Raw genomic sequence first — 22903 nt, 5'->3', positions numbered from 1 at the left:
TGTGCTTAACAGCTTTCTGAAGCAAAGACTGAATGATCTCAAAATTGTTTTAAAGCCTAAACAAAAAATGGAAGTCCTTTTTTTATTTAGTTATCTGTCTTGAACTTGAAAAGGGTTATGTGTCTCACATTTAGGTTTATGTTAGATTTCACATAGGTAAGATTAAATGAGATTATTTTCACACACATCATAAAACTAGAAAAGTTAAAATAACATAATGTAGATCCTGAACTGAGATATTAAAAAAAATAATCTAACGACTTGGACACACAAGCAAATAAAATCCTGCAAGTCTGGTCTGTGCAGCAGTCCTGCTTGCTTATCTTTAAATTGTTCTTTATATTGTCTCACATATGAAAAATACCATTTAAAAACCTGTAACAAAGGAAACTGAAAAGTAAATAGTTGTTATCCTTAGTACTCTGTTGTACACAGTCATTGTTTTTTCCACTGGATGTCTACCTTAAGACAGCTACTTCTAGAAAACTTTCCTGAACATGCTTATGAAAACTGAAAAGTGTCAAAGCTTGTTTAGATGACTGTCCAAGTGTCGTCCAGGACAGAGTTATCTTTTTACAGCAGCCAGGAGTGGTGGTGTGTGCCTGTGGTCCCAGCTACCGGGAGACGGAGCCCACGGATTGAACTGCCTGGGCTCAGGAGTTGTGGGCTGCTGTGTGCTCTGCTGAATGGGCCTGGCCACCACCCAGATATTGTTGAATAACATTTTACATCACTGCCAGGGACAGGGGAAAAGAACTTTTTCTCTGGTTTCTGGAAAGAAAGGCATTCTTTTTCCAGTTGGAAGAAAGTGTGGTGTGGTGTGGAAAAGCTGGTTGGAATTGGTCATGGGCTTTCTGTGTAAATAGTTTTTGTCTTATACCTTTTGTCATTAATATTTTTGCTGTTACTGTTAACTTTTTTTTTTTTTTTAATCTCATTGCTGTTTCCAGTATATAGTTATTGTCTCAAACTGCAATTTTCACCCCTTTGTGCCTCCAATTCTCAACTCTATCCCTGGGGCAGGAAGGGGGAAGGAAAGGGATGTGAGTGAGCAAGTGGAATCTCATTTGGGAGGGTCTCAGAAGGTACTAAATTGGGAGTGCCGTTGCTAAACCATGACAATGACTTTATAGCACATCTCTTTCTACATTAAATTTACTGTCTTGTCAAAGAAGGAAATTTTATTGCTTCAGCATAATATGATTTTTTAACCAATTAATTAACTTCTTGATCTTGATATATTGGTTTCTAATAATGTGTTTTAGTACATTTCTTAGAATCACAGCTAGTCTCATCTAATAATTTTCTGGATCTCCTCTGCATAAAAAAAGGTATAACACCTTCCCATACCCACTGTTTCTTTACCTTACAAGACCTCCGTAAGTTTTTGGAAAAAATCACTAATAGTACACACATAGATTCAGCTAGTCCTTTGAACACACTACAGTGAATGCTATCAGATAATTTCCATCAAATTCACGTAGTGAAACATTGGTTAGCCAATTTGTTTATTGCATACCCTCTGGTAAAATTGATTTTTTTTAACAGGTGGTCAGCTAACTACTTTTGATGAAGTAAAAGAAATCTTTTCTGTATCATCTGCTCTCTTTTCCTCCTAACTAAAAAATCAGAGGATGTTACTCTAATGACATTTTTTTGTTACCTTTTATACTATTTTGTGCTTTAACCTTTCTGACATCCTGTAGATTGACTCTGCTTTTCTACTTCCAGTCATGGTGTTTTGATTCCACATTTTGTACTATTCCTTTTCAATTATTAGAATGTTAGAGAAAGTTGATGCTGTCATATTATTTCTTTGATTTTTTTTCTGCTTCTGGAGAATTTTGTGTTCTACCTTAAGCACACTCAGTGCAAGATTTTCTGCACTTCTTTTGTCCTTCAAATTTCTTTCCAAGAATCTTTCTACTCACCAGATCTCTGAGCTTATTTAATTCTGTCCTTTCTGAAATCCATTATCCTCTTTCTACTTACAGTCCTTCCTTTTAACAGTAACTATTTTGTGACCACTACATTTTTGACCAATGACTCTCTTAGTGCAAATCAAATCTAATGTAACCACTTCCCTCGGGTCTGTCTCAGTGTCATGGGTGGATCCTGGCCAGCAGCTAAGCACTCACAGTCACTGTCTCACTCCCCTACCATCGTCCCCTATCAGGATGAATGAGAGATCAAAAGTTAAAAAGCCTCACAGACTGAGATATTTGCAGTGTGATAGGGAAAGGGAGAAGGGAAAAAAGTCCAAGTGATGCAAAGGCAATTACTTTCCACCTTGCATAAGCAGTCCAGGCAATCTCCAAGCAACAGCTGCTTTGGAAGAAAAACCTTCCCAATTTTTATTTCTGACTATATGAGAGAATATTCCTCTGGCCAGGTTGGATCAGCTTTCTCAGATCTATTTCCTCATAACTTCTTGCCCACACCAAGCCTATTAATTACAAAAGCAGAATAGGAAAATGAGAAAATCATCAGGCTGTGCAAGCACTGTTCAGAAACAGCCAAAACATTGACGTGTTTTAGCAACAAATCCAAAACACTTACAGGATCCTATGAAGAAAGTTAGCTCCATCCCAGTCAGATCCAGTTGCAATGTTCTAAAATAAGTAAATATTCCCAGTGTTGCCAAAACTTTAATAATCACTGATCTTCTCACATCCTTGCTATCATACAATCATAGAATGGTTTGGGTTGGAAGGGTCCACACCATAGAGTGGGTTGGAAGGAACCTTAAAGGTCATCTAGTTACAACCATTTCACCATGGGCAGGGATGCCATCCACCAGATAAGATTGCTCAGGACCCCATCCAAACTTGCCCTGAATATTTACAATGGGACACCCACAACCCTGGGCAATATGTTCCCATGCCTCACTATCCTCTGAGTGTAGAATTTCTTCCTAACATCTAATCTAAATCCCTCCCTTTTTAGTTGAAAATTGATCCCCCTTTATCCTATCACTATCTGCCCATGTAAAAAGTTGTTCTATTTTATAAGCCCCCTGTAAGTCCTTTCTTGTGCTTAGTACTCCAGATCAGGACACTGTACTCCAGGTGGGGTCTTACAAGGTCAGGGCAGAGGGAAAATTGAGATGAAGGGAGAAATGGAAGGATTCTCTTAGTTGCTCATAAAAGCCTCATGATCTTCTAGAGAAATAGTTTGCACTACAGCTGTGAAAGGACACAATCTAAGATATTTTTCCTCTTTAAAATTCCTTTAGAACTTTCCACAGGTCTCTCTTATCTCTATCTTTTCTGCAGAACAGGTATTTATGAGAAAGCCTATAAAAGCTCAGAGGTAGAAATGAATGCAAATGCCAAAAATCACAGAACATCTTTCAAAATCTTTTGATATTCTGGAACAGGGTAGACCAAGGTTACCAGGAACACCTACAGAGTTTAGTAGTTTGCCGTTGAGAGTAATGATGAAACAGGGAGTCTCTTCTCCAAAACTCATTTTTCTACCACTTCAGCTAAGGACAGCTATATAATAAAACTTCAAATCTCTTCTGTGTAGCATGGAGGTGCAGACCTAAAATGCTTCTGGTTGTTTTATTCTGAGATGCCACCCTCAAATTTCCATCTGAATCTTTCAGACCAGACAAGGCATGAAAAATACTGCTCAAGTGTGTCTGACTTCACTCCTGAGGTGCTGCTCTCAGAGCCAATCTACCTAATTTTCATATACAGTAGAAATCAGCCCTAATTCCTTCCATGGATCTGGAGCATAAATTCTGTAGTACTTTTATGAGATATAAGGTTTATTGAGCAGAAATACATGTGGGCATTGTAGCCGTAACAATCTGTAATGCTTCACTAAACATAATTGATTTTCACAAAAAAAGTGGATGTTTCCTCAAGTTTGTTTTTGTCTATGACAAAAAGCACCTGGGGGTAGGAGAAACATACTGTCAACGCCCTCCTGAACAGCCAAGGAAGAAATCCAGTTTTTGTCAGAACTTGGTTCTCATCCATGATAGAAAAATCTGTGAGAAACCAATTTTGTTGCTCTGAAATTGTTAGTTATTTCAATGATCATTGCAAACAAAAAATGAGGCCATAGCCAAGAACTGAATCATAAGGACTAAAAGCTGAAATAACACTCAATTATGAAAAAAAATTACTGATAATAGTACTAGGAGTGAGAGCATTAATAAATAGATTTCATTATAATTTTGGTAAACATTGCACTGTGCCATTGGTAGATACATTTTAGGTGACTATAATTTTTCTGATAAAAATTGTATTGGGGTAAGTTAAAGTGAAATCTCAATTACCTGTAAAGTGCTGAAAGTGGCCGCTTGTTGCCAGGTTTTGGTCTGTATGGTTTTGGTTCTCCTGCCATGTTGATATCTGAAAGCAAACATTGGATATCAGTAAGTCAAACATCTGGAAGTTAGCAAAGGCACCTTCAAGTAACTGAAAATGAGTAAAAGGCAGTGAAAATGGACAGCATACTTAAAACACCTGTCTAGTTTTTACCTCTTCTCAATTGATGCCACAAAACTTTCAAAAAAAGTTTTACTGTAATCATGAGGATTTTAGTCAATCATCTCAAGTCAAATTCTGTTGAGGAGGACTGCCATTGTTCTGAAGATTTCCCTGTAGGATCTAAAGAAATGCACACTGATCTTTAACTGCTAATCTATCATCCACTCAGAAAGTATTTATTTCCCATCCCAAATGCATCATTCCTTGGAGAATGAGAAAATCTGGGTTTGAAAATGTTCTTTCTTAATCAGATACTTACTCTTCTCAACAAGATCAGAAATCTTGTGCATGCTTTGAAAGTTGACTTATATTCTACCTGTAAATTTATGCTTGAAATATAAAAGAAAGTCAGCCTTATATAGATATATAATTTCTATGGAAATATATAGATATATAGCTTCTATGGACATTATTTTTGTTGTCAAATTTGTCTCTTCATTTGAATTGTACTTGAAGACATACCAGGAGATAGACATCTCATTATGATTGCTAGAACAGTTATATGTGGAGAAAGCAGCAGAGACCCTTCTGTGGGAATACCTTCTAGAGCTGAGGAAGCTGTCTGTATAAAAACAAATCTATATCAAAAAAGCTCCTCCATTCTGATTAAATGTTGTAAAATTGACTTTACACCGAATCACATGGATAAAGTGAAACTTTTTTTAGGAAACAAATTTCATGCAATTTGAGGGATGTTGAAGCTAAATCTCTTCTCAGCTTCAATAACATAAAAAAAGAGAAACAGTCAACGAAATCATCAGAATTATTTCAGTGTAAAATTGCTGTGACAGAACATCATATCCTATGAAATATGGAATCATGTGGTGGTTGACACTTGCAAGAAAATGCATGTTTTCGGTAAAGACTATTTTAACCTGAGAAGTCTATTTTAACCTGAAATTGACTGTGGTGGAGGGAGACGTAGAAAGATAAGGTGTAAGAGCAGGGATAAACACTGTCCAATGCAGTGATGCTAAAAGCTCAAACATTTTTATTCATTATTTTTGACCTAAAAGATGCTGTAAAAGCCTGAGACGTATTGACTGGATAGTTTTATTTCACAAAAAATTAATACAAAACTCCCAATCTGGCCTTTTTTAACAATGAGGATTATTGAAAATGCTTGTCCCTTAGACTTCCTTTTGACAGAAAATATTTTGCCAATGGAAATTTCAAACTTCAAATATTTAATAGAATTTTAAAAAAATTTACACTTATTTTTGGTATTTTGAGCTCAGTCAACATATATTTAAAATTATATAAGGACCTGATATAAAATTATTTTATGTTGAACTATATAATATAAAACACTTAAGTAGCATTTTCCTTCTTTAAAGTATTTTGGTATTAAATCTGACTGCAGTTTCTACTGTAGAAGCTGTATTATTATTAAATATATTTTTTAATGAAATAATAATTTTCTTGTTTCTTCTACCTCTGAAATTGGAGAAATATTTGTAGACAGTTTTCATGCTTCCTTGAAATGCTTTCCTTACCTTAATTTTAGCAATTGCTTTATTAAATATATATTATTTTTGTCTTTCATTTTCATCATAAGTTCATCTATGATGATGCCCTTATTTCAAGATATAAATTCTAATATGTTGAATCAACAAAGTAAACACCAAGAACTTCTGAAAGCCACTGAGCAATTTTGATAACTCTGTTGCATTTCCATTGGCTCCTAGAAACAGAATTGGAATAAAACTTTTATCCTGTGACCTTTGTGATAATTCGACCTTTTCATACCATTTTTATATGTCAGTTTAAGGTCATTGACTGTGTTGGCTTTCACCATCTTCTACTACAAGCTGGACAGATTTAAAAAAAAAAGTAAAAAAGGTAGAATTATAATCTACTCTTGGGAAATACCTGAGGCAGTGGTGTCTTCATCACAATACAATAATTTTCACATATTTTTTGCCTCTCATCTGCTACTGTTTCAGACTTATATCTTAAATGTTCTTCTCTTTAAACTCTTATTTACGGGTTTTCAAAACTTTTTCATATCTTCCTGGGACAGATCAATACTATCTTGATGGATGTTCTTATAGACCTGCATTTGCAGCTCTACAAGACCCACTTTTAAAAAAGGTGAGTAGTGTAGAAGGCTAAGGGCTGTTAGTTATGTGTTCTCTTTATTCCAATCAAAAATGTCAGAAAGGTGACACTGTAAGAGGCACAGTGGCAAAGCTGTTCAGAATCAGTTAAGATTCCCTCACATATTAAATTAATCTCTAAATAGTGATCTCTAACTTTATACAGATGAAAATAGCCCAAAATTCTCTCTAGCATGGGAAAGAGATTTTAGTTCATACAAAAGCTGTGCACATAGGGCTTTTCTGTTAATATGAAAGTGATTGAATAACTCTGCAACTCCCTAAGCTCTTTGTAGCAAGTTAAGAATGGATGTAGGAAATGCTTTGAAAAGTTAGAAAATACTTTCACCCCATTATTTTTTCAGCACTATCTCTTCCAGCCTCAATTTTCTAACTGAGATTAGAAGTGAACTTGTCAACATTTCACAAGATAGATTATTTCTATCCCAACTGGAAATCTTGTGAGATAAGCTGTTCTCTTCCTTCATCCATCATTTGTTTCACAGTAGACATTTACATCTTCTAGATCATAAACTCTGTGTCAAATAAATTTGCTGTCAGCAGCACAGAGATTTACCTGTGCTAATGATTCCACCCCAAGGAATGCAGAAACATATCACTCCTTAAGCTGTCAAATTAGCTACTGCACTTGTACATGAATATGTAGCAGACAACTTCTTTCACAAGGGACACAGACATTCACATTTCTTCTGGAACTTGATGAACTGGCACCCGATGGATAAAGAAATGGCTTGTGGTCACTCTCAAATATGTATTAAATAGGTAGATTTTCTAGTGAAGACCACTGACAAGTGGCATTCCCTGGGGATCAATACTGAGACTGGTGCAGTTTGACATCTTTCTTGGCAACACAGACAGTGGCATTGAGTGCACCCTAGCAGGTTTGTCAATGACACCAAGCTGTGTGGACACTGGAGGCAAGGGATGCCATCCAGAGAGACCTTAATAGGCATGAGAAGTGGACCCGTGTAAACCTTATAAAGTTCAACAAGGCCAAATTCAAGATCTTGAGCTTGGGTTTGGGCAATCCCAAGCACTGACACAGGCTGGGTGGAGAATACATTTGGAACAGGATTAGGGGGTGAAGAGGAGAAGCTTGATGTGATCTAGTGATGTGTGCTTGCAGCCCAGAAAGTCAACTGTAGCCTGGGCTTCATCAAAAGCAGTGTGGCCAGCAGGGCAAGGGAGGGGATTCTGCCTCTCTGCTCTGCTTTCTAAATGCTGTATCCAGCACTGGGGCTCCTAGCATAAGGATGTGGGCCTTTAAGCAAGTCTAGGGGAGGACCACCAAGATGATCAGAGCGATGGAGCACCTCCCCTATGAAGGCAGGTTGAGAGAGTTGGGGTTGTTCAGCCTGGAAAAGAGTGGGCTTCAGAGGCACCTTTTAGAAGCCTTCTATTATCTGCAGGGGGTCTACAGGAAAAATGAAGAGGGACTTTTTACTAGGGCCTGTAATGATGGGACAAGGTATAATGGCTTCAAACTGAGAAAAGGTTTAGATAAGACATTAGGAAGAAATTTTTTGCTGTGAAGGTGGTGAAACACTGCAGCAGGTTGCCCAGGGAATATGTGAATGCCTCATCTCTGCAAGTGTCAAGACCAGGTAGGACAGGGCTCTGAGCAACCTGGTCTGGTACAAGGTGTCCCTGCCCATGTCAGGGAGGTTTGAACTAGATGGTCTTTAAGATCCATTCCAACCCAAACCATTCTATGATTCCATGATTGTATAATTGTATAATCCTATGTGGGAATGGAGCAGCCCAGGGACAATATTTTCTCAGCTTGTATACTAGAAATGTTCACTTAGATATCAATACCAAGATAAATTCATCACTGAAATTCAAAATACTATGGTAACACTACGAATGTCAAAGTGAATATGCAGAAAAAACCACATTGTAACGCAGCATCCTGGTCTTATGTGCTTTCAGAATCAAATGAAATTACATTCTTTATGTAAAGAAATCCATTTTTAGTTCTATACTTCCCTGTTATCATGTCAGAGCTTAGTCAAAGAACGAAATTTAGATTTCATTCAAGGTTGTGTGTCATCAGCAGAATAGATCTGATTTTGAGCATGGTACTTTTATTTGTAATTGTATTGAAAATCCCTGGTGATTAATGACAAAACATAAAAATAATTTAAAAAAGAGTATGATTGCCATTTTAGAAGGGCAGTCATTGTATTGAGTGGCTACATAAAATTGTCTGAAAAGACAACTCAACATAGCATAATCTACATTCCTTCTATCACTATTTCCTACTATTGACAGTCTACCTCTTCCAGACATAAACATCCCACTTTTGCAGAAGTATCTGCTAGTCCCTGTGCTTTGCTCCCAGATTCCTTGGCAAAGTAATCTGAGAATCTGGTCCTGAAGACAACAGCTGACTTCAAACAGGCTTTGTAAGTGCAAGCAGTGATACCTAAAGAGCATTCATACCCTAGAGGTATTTCAGTATTTCTTGGTATCCTTGCCATTCAGATTCTTCAAAAAAGTCTTAAAAAAATAAAAACAAACAAACAAAAAAAACCAGAATAATTTTGGTTCACAAAAACAAATGCCATAAAGAAGAAACTTCAACAGGCACTAACTCAATTAATGAAAACTGGATTTTGAGGCTTTCTGCTGCCAATCCAGAGCCCATGTCTCAGGCTACATCTAACCTACAAAATTAAATGGAGCCCTTTCAAGGCACTAGTACTCTTTTATGTATTGTATTACATTGTTAAATTGTTTCTTTCCATGACTTTTAGCCACAGTTTACAAGTACTGTCCCATACAATTTCTAGATATAGATAGAGAATTGACATGACCTAGAGATCACTGCAGGCATTTCACCAGTGAAAAAAAACAGATCCATATACCTGTAATTAGTGCCTATAATTTAATATTAAGGATGTGGCGCCTGAGTGTGGGCTCCATGTCAGATAAACTGAAAACTAAAACCTGGAGCTAAGAAAACTCCTAGTGCCTTTAAAGCTCAAAAAATGGATTTCTAAGACATGTCTCATCAGGCCTTCTTCTATACATTCTTGTGAATTGTTAGTAAAATGGAGACATTCCTTGAAAAATTCTACACTTATTTGACTTAAATTTTTGATAAAAAGCTGTATCATTGTGTATTTCCAGATAAACTGGAAGTAGACCAACATTTAATGGAAGAGATGGTAATTTAAATTAAGATATAGGAAGGCATTCACACAGTGAATGTACAATCTATATACAGAGGGAGGTATTGATGACGAGAGGTCAGGATGCATTTTCTTCTCTTTCAGATGACAAAAAGTATTTGGGATAGAAGAGAAAGACCAAGAGGTAGATGCAATCTAGAGAAAGTCTGTAGCCATATAGTTTCCAGCATAACTGTACACCAGAAAAGCTAAGGCTAATCTATCTTTCTTTTATACTCTTCCATCTATTAGTCTTATAAATTTCCCTGCTGCCTGCTAAAGAAATTTTAAAGAAGTCATATGACATTTTTTATATAATGAATTTACCTTTTTCTTTATATGTTCTATTGATTACATGTCACCTCCACCCTTTCCCCCATCTCTAGCATGTGAAAAAAGCAGAGAGGCAAGGACAGCTCTCTGCTCTCTTCCATTATGTGCCCAAATTGTGCAGCTGTAAAGATGAAACTTTCCAGAAAATTGAGCACAATCTCAAATTGATTCTCAAGGCTAGTAAAATATTAAATGGAGTTCAGGGTCACACCTTTTCCTTTTCCATAATGGTATTAAAAATTCTTGTGGGACTCTCATTATTTGGATTTTCTCTTAGCATTGAAGTAATTGGAAGCCTTTTTTTTTGTACAAAGATGACAGCTATTGTTAATGCTTCATAAAGAAAGAGCTGCTTGTTGAATAGTATATGAAATTGCTTTGTTCAACCATTTCTTCTTTCATTAAATACTGCTGAAATGAAATGATGCTATAGGATTATATAAGCTATCATTCTTAAAACTATTCAGTAGCAAAAGTGTTACGAGTTGTCTTGCAGGAATTTTTTTCCATTCCCCAGGGAATTGGGTTGGTGTGAGGACAGATGGCAGCTAAAAGAGGAAATCCTGTCCTGTCTACCCATCAAACATCATTCCTTCAGAGCCCTGGAGACAGCAGTATCTCAGCTCCAGAATGAATGCCGATGTACTTCACAGCTGAGGGGGCATTGGTCTGCCTTGGTTTTTGTCTGCTGCACCTCCCATCCCCAGAAACATCACAATCTGGGCCAAACTTCCTGGCCCTATTGGCTGTGCCATCAGCAGTGATCCATGTCCATGCCTAGGGAGAAGCATCACTTCTGCCAGGGGAAGAGGAAAATGCTTATTTGTACCCTCAGACTGACTGTCCATGGACTCCACTGTGATTAAGAAATCTGTAGCCAAGACCCTAAAAACTGCTTCTCTTCTGGTGCTTGAATTTCTGCAGAGGAATTACTGTGATGCGGCAGGAGTCACCCTGGGGTATTGGGCTGCAGGGAAAGGAACACCACAGAGAATATGGCATGCCTTGGGAAGGAATTCTTATGGGAAGGAGAGCAGCCCTGCTGCTGGCAATCCTGCCCACTCTTCCTCCTCAGCACAGGACTTGTGTATTCCTCTACAGGAAGTTCAACACTTGCAGATGCAAGAGAATGAGATTCAGCTTCAGCCACTTACCTGCAGACCAGCTCTGTGAGAGCTGTGGGGGTTCAGGTGTGTACTGTAGAAATACAGGTTTGTGCCATAGCAGCCATGAAGCTGACTGTCACATGTGTGTTTCACCCCACCAGAGCCAAATTATAGATGCAGGTAAGTATACTCTTCCTGTAAAATCCTTTTAATTTAATCAGGCTTGCAGCTTCTGTTTCTCACCCAGAGATTTCTATGTACCAGGTTCTTGTTTAACACGTGGACTAGTAAATTATGCACATGCAGAAAATTAATGAGGGTTGCCATGAGGGTAAAAGAAAAGTACATCAGGAACTCTCTGCTATCTTCAGGAAAAAAGAAACAGTTTTAATGTAAGCTTAGCCAACAAGAAAAAGAACCAACAAAAAGAGTTCAAGCAAGGAGTCTCATATGATTACAAACCCTGTTTGCACTTCTACCTTCTCACTGATGCTGTTAATGGGAAACAGAATAGGTCCTTGATTTACAGCTTTTTTTTTTTCCCAGACAGTGAGGAGTGCAAGGATTACCTTTGCTTTCTCTTGATCACAGTAAAGATGCTGTTTACAATAAAAAGTAGAGCATCTGTCTTCTTTCAGATCAAGTGCAATCATTACAAGGCAGCAGGCAACAAATTCTCTGCTGCTCTTTGATAACAAAAGATAGTTATTAACTTGAGATTCAGACAAAGCTTCATGTTGACTGGATGTCTGAGTTTCTCAGCACTGCAATTAGCCCCAAGCAGAAACATTGAACAGTGTAGTGGGGATAGAGTATGAAAGTCCCTCATCTACTTCTTTCAGATTTCAATATGATTTATTCTAGGGAACATGCCCTGAACCTTGGCAATTTTCAATTTGTCCTCAGACTACATTTATTTTTCTCTCTCTCTCTTCTAATATTTGGCTACTTTCTCTGCCCCATGGCCATTCATCTGACTCTCTTACTGATGTTAACTTCATGCTCCTAGCAATAGTTTTTCATGACACTTGAAATCTGTAGTGTATAAAAGAGTTCAAAATCCTCATTGCCCCAGTCCTTTTGTTTTACTCACTATCTCTCCTGAAGATGATCAACTTTATTAAACTCAAACATTAGGAATTTTTTTTTTCATAAAATAGACATCACAATAACAACATTTTGCAGAAATTGCCAACATTTTCTGCACTTGTTAATTATATTTCTTGAACATTAAACAAAATTTGCTTACATGGGAAATGAATTTTCTGATAATCTTGCAAAGTGGATGTAGCCAAGGCTCTCTGGGCATCACGGGCAGAGTGGCTTTCAGAGAAATACTCTGTAATGCACATGCCATTCTGCATGCTGCAGCCTGGGACCTTTCCCGGTTTGGGCAGGAGGTTGCAGCAGCCCCAGGTCCAGGGAGCAGGGCAGTAGGTGATGGTTTGGGGCAGAAAACATTGGTGGGCAGCTTTAAAGTGTTGCTAGGTGTGAGGAAGTGTATCTCTCTGAAAGGCTGGCTGGAATTGGCATTACAGTCATCACTGAGGGGTTGGTATATTTGACACCCTCAACATTGCTGTCAAAACCTTCAAGCTGAGGTCTGATCTTGAAGGTATTCCCACACCCTAGAGGCTTTCATCCAGGCTCACAACAGATCAGAGAGGAATCATGCTGCGGATTTCACTGAATCTTGAACAATGGTGTTCACTGATCAGGGAAGCTGGTGGGGGTGACAGAAATAGACCTCTGCAGCCTCAAATGCACTTTCAACACTTTCCAACAATATTCCTATCCAAAACATCTGGTTTTACCCTAATTCTCTGACCTGAAATATTTCCTCTAATCTTCACTGTTCTTGGCTTCTCAGATGATCTAAGATTCAGGCTTTCCTGTTGGTCCCACATTACTTGAAAAGTATTTACCCAAAACAAATACTCTCAACTAATTTCAGCAATTAAATTCTCCTTTCCATACACTCTTTTTCTGCTCATTATTCTCAAGTTCCAGGTTTTGTGGATTTAGAGATCTATAGAGGAGGATCTTTTCAAACTCCAAGATTACTTTGGAATTGCATAGCATGTCTTCTAGCATTTTCTTTGAGATGAAGTAGTTTTTCCAGTGTCAGCTTTATGAAAACTTGTGCCCTATATTATAGACTCATAGAATTATAGAATAATGTAAAGGGAGCTTTAAACATCAAGTTGTCCAACTCTCCTGCCATGGGAAGGGACATCTTTCACTAGATTGATTTGCTCAAAATCTTGTCCAAGCTAGCTTTAAACACTTCCAGTAGTGATACATCCACAGACTCACTGGGCAACCTGTGCAGTGCTTCACCTCTATCACTGAGAAAAAAATTCCTTATATCCAATATATGACATAATACAGACCTGAAAAATTTTGTCGTTGTAACACAAACATTGTAAAATCAGATGATTGACAGCCACAGAATTAGCTCATACCTTATCATGGAAAAACTATAAATATTACCTTACTGCTATTATAGTTTCAGCATTGTATAATTATATATATATATGTGTGTGTGTGTGTGTGTGTGTATCATAGTTTTAGTATTATAAAATAATATAGTAGTGATATAAAGGAGATCAAGTGGAGATAATCCCATGTAAATTTGGCACATGGAATTAAATTTTACTGTGGAGTTGATACCAAAATAAGCTATGCCAAATTCCAAAATTTCCTTAACAGCAGTGCTTAGGTTCTAACCATGTTCTAACTCTCTTTCATTGGCAGCTTTTGAAGTGGATTCCATTTGTCAACCAGACAGCAAAAACATAGAAGTCTATTTTAAAAGCAAGGCATTTAAAAATTGCAAATACCAAAAAGCTTCAAAATTAATGATATGCACTGTTGTTTTATTTCTATCTTTGTGGCATTCCTGCAAGGAAAATAGAAGAGTTGATAGGAATAGAGAAAATGCTATATATATTGACAGATTGATAGTTGATATACTGTAATTTTCTGCCTTCAGCAGCCCCAGACACTTTGGAAGACGACACAAGAACCATGAACTAGGTAGAAATAAGATTATTTTCCCTCCATTCTCTTATCATCTCAGCATGATTCTCCTCCTAAAATGCTTAGCAGTTTAGGATTACTTTAAGTCCTAAAGCATGATGTTTTATCTTTCTTCCCTTACTGATTTTGTCAGTACCTAACTGTTAGGAGCTGGAACTGGAAATCACAAAAATTTCAAACAGCCTTGCTGAGGACATAAATGTCCCATTACTCTGTTCTTGCTGATATATCATATTGGTGCATTTTTTAATGAAAAAGTGTTTCTTGACAAAAAGTGAGCTTTGTTTTGGCCTTATATTTCCCCTATTCTTCACTGCCTCAAATCCTTTTTCAAATACTACTTCACCCCTCAGTAATAATAAAAATCATAAAAGTCATGTCAGAAACCCTTTCTTGAAACATAAAACATTATCCTTCTCCATGCAATTTATTGGACTTCTGATGTTTACTTTTGTATTTCTACATTTGAGTTTGCATGCAAATATACTTTACATGCTGCTTCAGAGGTTCTCTCACAAATGGTTTAAGGTATTATATTCTATCAATTATATAAATTTGCATATGTAAAGAATCAATAACAGGAAAAAATGTAATAGCTTACTAAAAATGCTATTATGAAATAAAGTAATTATTTTGAACCTCATTAAATTGTCTCAATATCAAAATTATTACCAAAGGGTCCACATAACATATTTCAGTTGAATTTCAAAGAAGAAAAGGTATAATTACCATGCACATTAGTGCACAGTGCTAGTGAAGCTCTCACTGAACATTTGCTACCTTTTATGTTAATTAGGTTCTTGTTCTTCTATGCTTCCTAGTAACATTTTCTGTCTAAGCCAGTTTTGCCATGAAACTGTCTATTTTTATTACCAAAAAAGCAAATTTGTAATTTGGCTCAGAAATCATAGGAACCAAGAACTCCCTCACTTTGAGTTAATTCTTCTCCCCAGAAGTCTGTGGGACCGAGACTTCAATTTTTTTTTCAGAATGTGATTATTTTGAGTAAGCTGCACATAAACACACATCACAAATTTTTGTAAAAAGGTTTTGGAAACTTATCTTTACTGCAGTTGGATTAAGAAATACATATAGCTAGACAAGATAGTGAACAACATTTGGACATTTGCTTCCTTGAAGGCATTTTGGACATATCAGATTCCTGTAAGGAGTTCAGAATCCTTATTTTTGCTTTGGGCCTCATTGGAAGCTATGTATTTTTTCTGCAACTTCATCATGAAGTTAAAACAGGCACAACCCTCACCCCAATCAAATTCTCACACACTTTGCAAACCCCGACACAAAATTCTTGCATTTTCCTTTTCCTTTATATTTTTGTATGTGTATACTTGTGTGTGAAAACATTTGCAATAGAAGCACATATTTTTTCACCTGGAAAATTGTTGAGTTTTGCATATCACATTTATCACAGAGTTCCTGAAAATCTAAGATTACATAGGAACACTAAGGAATATTGAATTCCTGAATCTAGCATTAAATTATTGTATTGAAATGGATGCTGGAACCAATTGCTTTTAAATACAAAACAAAACACTCCTTAGTCTCAGAAACACCAAATCTGAAATTCTTATCTAGCATTATTGCTAAAGAAAGGTGCCAAGAGTCTATCTTAAATCTCAGTACCTGCAGCTTTTAGATGGTTAGATTATTTGTTTCTTTTTTTTATTTTCCCTACTCTACGCAATAAGAAATTCTGGTGGCTGTTCAAATGAAACAGCTTTCTAAGATCACCTGGAGACATTAATCTTCTGGACATACTGCATAAACCACTAATCTCATGCTTGTCATTTAAAATGAGGAAGGGAGTACAAGGAGAGATGAAAAATGCAGGAAGATTTTTAAAGCCTTAGCATTGCTATTTTAATTAATTTTAAGAATAAATAAGATTCCTAAATCTTACATTGAAACAAACAGAATGGCCAGAGGAGAACAATGGGCTGAATGATCCCTCTGAATAAAAATGAATGTGATTCAACATAATGCTTCAGCATACTGTCTGCTAATCTCTTGCTTCCTCATGTTCAAATTCTTATCAGACACTCAGACACTGCTGTTAACATCATGGGTATTTTTGTGCGTGTTTGGGTTTTTTTTGTTTTTGTTTTTTTATTTATTTTTTATTTTTTTGTTTGCTTGTTTGTTTGTTTGTTTGTTTTTTAAGTTTCAAGCAAAGCCAAAGATGCAACTAAACCTTTAAAGTATATATGCTGGTCTAATATATATTGACCCAACAGCCTGCAACCAGCTGTGCTAACCTGTACTTTGCTGCAATCTCAGCCTTACAACTTTTTCATGTTGCCAGACACTAATGAATCTTAAAAGAATTTAGAATTCCATACTTAAAAATATTTTTACCTACTTTCCAAGCAATTAGGTCAGTATGGAAAAGCAGTGCTGATAAAAGAGAGGATACAACTTTGGATGAGAGCTTAAGCTCTTATTGTTAATGTAACTTTCCCCTAAAATCTTAGATAAAATCAGGTTTAGGTCAGAATTCATGCAGTGATCCATAAAGACATAAAATAATATTGGAAAACAATAAATTGTAGTACATTTCTTTCTTCATTGCTTCATTTTATGCCATTCACTAGAGTACTGAGTCACCACCATAGAAGCTTCAGGATCAATGGAAAATTAACCCTTTAATGACAATTAAATTTTTTTAATGCCAATGATGCTCTTTATTTTGGTTTTATCCCTCAAAAGCCTTTCCCCCCACACCCCACACTTTAAAGAGTCCAAAGGCTTAGCTAATTTTAAAAAATAATCATGAATTAGAACATGGAAATGCTTCATAACTTCAGCTCATACAAGAGGATTGGGCCAAGATCAAGTATCAGTTACCCACTAGAAAATTATTGCTCACTTCAAGATATCCCTAAGTTCTGTTGCGTGAAGGATGCAACACAGTTTGGAATCTATTAATGTTTTCTTACAGTTTTTCATTTAAATTGATCTGGGAATAAAGTCTCTTGTTCTATTTGCAGTAAGTAACAGAGAAAGATTCATATTTACTTTACTTAAATTCAAATAATTAGTTCAATATTTGACACCTCTCTTAAATTAAAACAGTATCCAAACCTACTTCATTTAAGAGATCACAGGTCCTCAATTCCTGTTCAGATATTGAAAGTCTGTAAATCCCTCATTTCAAGATGTGTAAAATAAACATGCCAACAGAATAATTACTATCTGGATGTACCTTCTAAATTAAAATTTCTTTGTTTTGTTTCTCTGATACATGCACAGTTTGGGGAGGTGAGTGATACTGCTGAGTTATGAAGATCTATCCCCAAAGGAAGACAAAACCCATTTGTAGATAACAGTGGCTCAGTTTTAGGTTCTGCAGTTTTTTCAGGATATGCTACCCCTGGTGACCCATGCCCACCAGGACAGTCATGACGGATGGTGCACAGAACATTTTTGTCTGCTAGGATGCCAGCCAAAAGTGAAATGGTATTTCTGCCACATCAGAATGAGCGAGGGCAGGCATGGTGGGAATTTGTGCTGTCACTGACACAGGCTCCAGCTGTCACACAGGGGTGCAGCCTATTGCAGAGAAGATGGGGAACAGGAGGGCAAGTGAAATAAGAGCATCCTATTAAGAATATAAATATTCCACTCAGGTCTGATAATGTTCATAAACTGGGTACATCCTGCTTTACTTCTGCCTTTCTCCATGCCTCTGGGTGCTTCTCAGGCAGCTCACATACAAGTCTGTGAAAAAATCTCTGGCATGTGTGACAGAGTATCACAGCAGCATGGATACAGAAATTATCTAGCCTGGCACAGGCATCCCCTAGGACTTTGAGGATGAAACTGAGGTCTTGATTTTCACAGAGCATTCTAACAAAGTTTTATGGTGCGTGCATGCAATCTTGCATTTGCAAATACCTGAATGTATTTTTCATGCATTAACTGCTAGAGCATTTGCATACGGAAAGCCCCCCACTTATGCAGACTGCCAAGTTCCAAGTGTCTCTAATAGAAGAAAGGTTCTAGCTATCACAAAGAATTAAATTTTATTTAATTCTTTTTAAAAAGAAAGAAATAATAAAAATGAAATCAGGGTACAAAAAGCAGAAGCCACTGGAAAAGCTACCATTTTAGAGGTGTAAATATGCTTGATATGCCAATACATTTTAAACACTCATATTTTAAATTTTATATCTGCATTTGGCAAAATTTTGCAGTTTTATAGAATGCAGTCTCTGCAGAATAGTGTGGAAGATTTTACTAATGTTTGCTTTTGCTGGTCTACTAAAAGTATGAACCTCTTTTCTGATATAGGATGATATTGGGAGAGAGATCAAAGATCTTTTGCTCATGTAGTCACTTCTGTAGTTCAGTCACTGACAACACAGCAATGAAAGGAATCTCCTTAAAGGTAAGATACAATTTTAATTTACATATCTTAGATAATACACCTCAGCACCACATTTTAAAGTTTAATATAAGTTAAATATACAGTAATTTTTATAAACTATTTTATTCTATTTTTACTAGGTATATATTTGCTTACTTAATAAATTACTTCACTGTTTCATAAAAAAGACCCGCACACATGAAACTTTCATTGTTAAATCCCTGTACTGTCAACAGAGGTAGGAAGTAAAAGATCCATAGTTCTGTCAAACATACAATGGGGAAGACATAGCCCTGCTAACTAGTGAGTAGCATAGCCCTAAGACTGAGTTTTGGAAAAAAATTCTTTCAGTCATTAATCTGGGTATCAATTTATATGCCAATATTAAAAAAAAAACCAACATAACAACAAACAACAAAACAGAACTAAAGAACTACCTGGATTAAAAAGAGTGCAGTTTTTAATTACTTTTAAAATTCATCTCTTTCTCCCCTACCTTCTCCTACAGACATACCTGCAAATGTCAGCACCCTTTATTTCCTTTTTTTATTCCCAAAAACAGGACTCATTGTATGCAATCACTCCTGAAAAGTTTGTCTTTTCTCTTAGTGAGCTACATAAAAGCTAAGCTTTCATGAAGGCAATCCATATTGTGAAGTTCAAACATGTTTGGCAGGCTTTCCTGGAAATGCTGTATCCATGAGTGTCAGAAACAAGGTCATACTGGGCCATGAGATTACATATTTATTGTGCCACCTTGAAGCACATCGAAGCCTCCTTGTCATGCTTGGGACTCCTCTCGTACCCCGCAGCCCTTTGGCATGCAGACACTGGAACCACAGGGACCCCTGGCAGCCCCATCCAGAAGTCACTCATCCCCTGGGCTCACAGATGCTGCCATGCTGGTGATTGCTTTATCCAGCAGAAACACATGTTGGCAAAGTGGCAGTGAAACACTGGGGAAGTGTCGGTGTGTCCAGAAAGCCAGGAACATTTCATACAGGTGTCTCCAGTGCTAATTGAAATATTGACTTACTGGCATTGTTAGTGCATGGCCAGGTTCAGTAGAAAACCCAGCAAATCAACAGCAGCAGCAGCTTCCTTTCACTGACATGGCCATACCTGAGTTACAATCCAAAACCAGGAGATGAAACAATAAACTGGTTTAAAACATAGCACCAGAGCTATCTCTCTACAGCTAGGTTGTAGCTTTGTTAAAACTAAAAATACTTTTAGCAATGAAATAATTTCCATTTGCTCCAATGGCTTCACCTGCTGGGCAATGAAAGACAAAGACATATTATTTAATTTTTCAGGTATGCATATTTCTATACTGATTACTATAAAAGACAAATTGCCAAGCCATTAAAAAATAACTAGGCCCTCAACAAATCCTCCCTACCATTCAACTTTTGCTTTATTTTCTCCTATATTGCTCCACATGAAACTGAAAAAAAAAACCTGTCAAAAATTTGAATATTACAAATAAAATTATCATACAGCCCACTGCTGTATGATAACACAGATATAATCAACAAGAGTTTGTGAAAGACTCAAGGTGACTTTTGTCCCTGGGGTGTATCTGCAGTGAGCTTGTGCTACCATGTGGGGGCTGGATAATCAAATTCTGGGTAGGGAATACAGATGAGCAACCAAAGGTGCTGTATTAGTGTCCACGGTAAAAAAAGACATACACAGAGTTGTTCCTGCTGTCCATTTGAACCTCATGGTTCAGATTTCTGGGATATATGAAAGGTGTCATATGGCTTTGTTCCCACAAAAATATCCAAGCACTTGACTGTATTCACATATTTTGTGCTTTGGATTTGTGTTCTCCCACAGTAATTGAGAGAAAGAGACCATCTTTTCTTTCTTTAATTATCTCCACTGAGATGAAGAGTTTATCTTTTTACACAGTTTCTTTAAATTTACCATATAGATATTATTTCTTGAAACTGCATTTTGCACTCTTTGTCATTTTAACTGGGACATAAAGGGTTTGCTAACTTTCTTCTGTAAAAGTACTGAAAAATGTTCACTGCAGTTCAGGAATCTTAACCTATGACATACATATAAGTCTTCCTGACATTTTTGAAAAAGATAAGAACAAGATAATAAACTGCAGCCCTTTTGAACAGGTGATTAAAAAGGAAAAGTAGGGAACCACTAGCTTACTCTTTCCTTTCTAATCATGAGCCTGTTGCTGACAGAAGTTATTTTCCTCATCTTAACACCACTAAATTCCCTCCTGAACATACTTATACTTCATCTGTAACTTTAGATAATAATTGTTAGCATGGTGACCAAAGAAAAGGACAATCTTCCCAAATGGCACCCTGAAAGCAATAAAAAAACCCAAATTATAGGTGTGCATTTGAGAAATCACAGATATTAAACTATAAAAGCTGAAGAGAAAATCCATTTGGCATGGGAAGCGTGGGCAGTGGAGCATGTCATTTAGTTATACTAGAAACAGAATTAGTTCAAAAGAAGAGAACTAGTTCTTCATTTATTCCTAATATCTAAAATGCTTGTACCTGTGAAATTGAAATTTAGCTAAGAGAGTTTTGACATTGCTTGTTTTTATCAAGCTTAGGGATTTATTCTTGTGTTAGTACTTCTGCTTAAAGAAACAGTAATGAACTAAAGGATAACTATACGTAATGTTGTAAAACTGACATAGAATTTAAAATATTGTTACTTTAACTAGAAACAGGGAAAACACCCAGAATTTTGACAGCAATCTAAAGGCTTTGATGATGGTGGGAAGAGACAGAGACAGTCAAGAGAAAGAGGAATTTCAAATGCAAACTAATCTGTTACAGTGAGCTCATGGGCACTCCATTTCCCCTTCCTCGGGACCCTGTGACTCTGATCAAGATAACCCTGGACCCCTCCTTCCTGCCCCAGTGGGGTTGGTGGAGAGCCAGGGAAGCCCACCCTGTCCAAAGTCTATATAGACCCCTGACATTTCCTGTTCATTCTCTTTGCCCCGCTCTCCCCTTGGACACCACAGAATAAAGAGAGATGAACCAACATATATTGGGGTAAGAGCCTCTTTTGAGAATTTTTGCCATCTCCTGATATTCCTCCTCTCACAGCCTCGAACCTCTGGGCTAGCCTGATATTCAGGGTGCTGTGCGAGGGGGGGAACATCACTAATCCACTCTATTGTATACACAAGTTAATAAATATGACAAAAATTTCCTTCTTGTATATGAACTAAAATATCATGTTTCATGAACATAAAAATATCCTTTATGTGCTTTGCATATCTTTGGTCTTACCAAATAAACAAATCTGTGAGTATTGTGCTAAATCATAAAGTAAGAGTAATTGCACCCATGCACTCCAATGATTGCCTCTTTCTGCCATCTCAGCAGTAAAGTCAAGAAGAAAGAAAAATAGAATGAGTTATCATTTATGCTCTAGAAACTCCATAAAAAGTAAACAAGAAGGAGCTGTTAGTGATTACAAATAATGAGAAGTTCCACAGGAACAAAGACAGGAATAAAATATAAATATTTTTATTATTGAGCTGTATCCAGCTGCTCTAGTAAAGGAGCTATGAATAGCCAACGCAAAGTCATGCTGTGATAAATTGCTTCAGCAACACAGATACACAAAAAAGTTTTAATTTGTCAAGTGTTAAAGCATGGATTTTGCAGCTTACTGATCAGTAATACACTGCATTTGACTCGTGTCACTTTTTTCTAAACATCCCCTTTTCACACTCTGACTCTGCATCCAGTCCTGTCAGTCCCACTCACATCATGCTTAGGCTGAGCTCTGGGCATGTTCCTTCTGACTGCATAGGTGCCCCTTGTGCTATGACTTAGCATATTTACCACTTGATCTTCTTTTAGTATCCTGCAAGATAGAGCCACTGACATGAAAAGACAAACACAATTAATGTTCTCATATGATAAGTATCAGGGATTATATATTGCCCTGTAATTTTCTTCCAATAAATGAATAACTACTTATAGCAATCTTGAACATGTTTCTACTGAAGATACTAAGATTTCAAAATGGCTGCATGTATATATTCAAAAATTGCATGATTTATTTTGTGCATAACAGTAATGGTGTTTAAATAGGTATCTGGACCTTGTTCATATATTTTTCCAATTTTGGTCTAAAAATGTTTACATGTGAATTACTTTTCTCATGCTTCGCAGCTGCTATTGTGCATATTTCACTAGCTATGAGTGTAGCAGTATTATACTAATCT

At 36.7% G+C, this 22903-nt stretch overlaps 1 protein-coding gene across 12 annotated transcripts in view; it reads right to left on the bottom strand.

Annotated features, from left to right (window-relative positions):
• RALYL (RALY RNA binding protein like) overlaps positions 1–22903 on the bottom strand; it is a 372476-nt gene that overhangs the window by 69880 nt on the left and 279693 nt on the right. For all 12 annotated transcript variants that reach the window (XM_021550590.4, XM_077783051.2, XM_077783049.2 and 9 more), the window contains one exon: positions 4292–4367. In XM_021550590.4, the coding sequence (XP_021406265.2) occupies positions 4292–4367 (76 nt within the window). The remainder of the gene's footprint in view (positions 1–4291; positions 4368–22903) is intronic.

The sequence above is a fragment of the Lonchura striata genome, chromosome 2, assembly GCF_050655825.1.
Source record: "Lonchura striata isolate lonStrDom1 chromosome 2, ASM5065582v1, whole genome shotgun sequence".
NCBI lineage: Eukaryota > Metazoa > Chordata > Aves > Passeriformes > Estrildidae > Lonchura > Lonchura striata.
The sequence above is the reverse complement of the archived record's forward strand: the minus strand, read 5'-3'. Positions and strand labels throughout refer to the sequence as shown.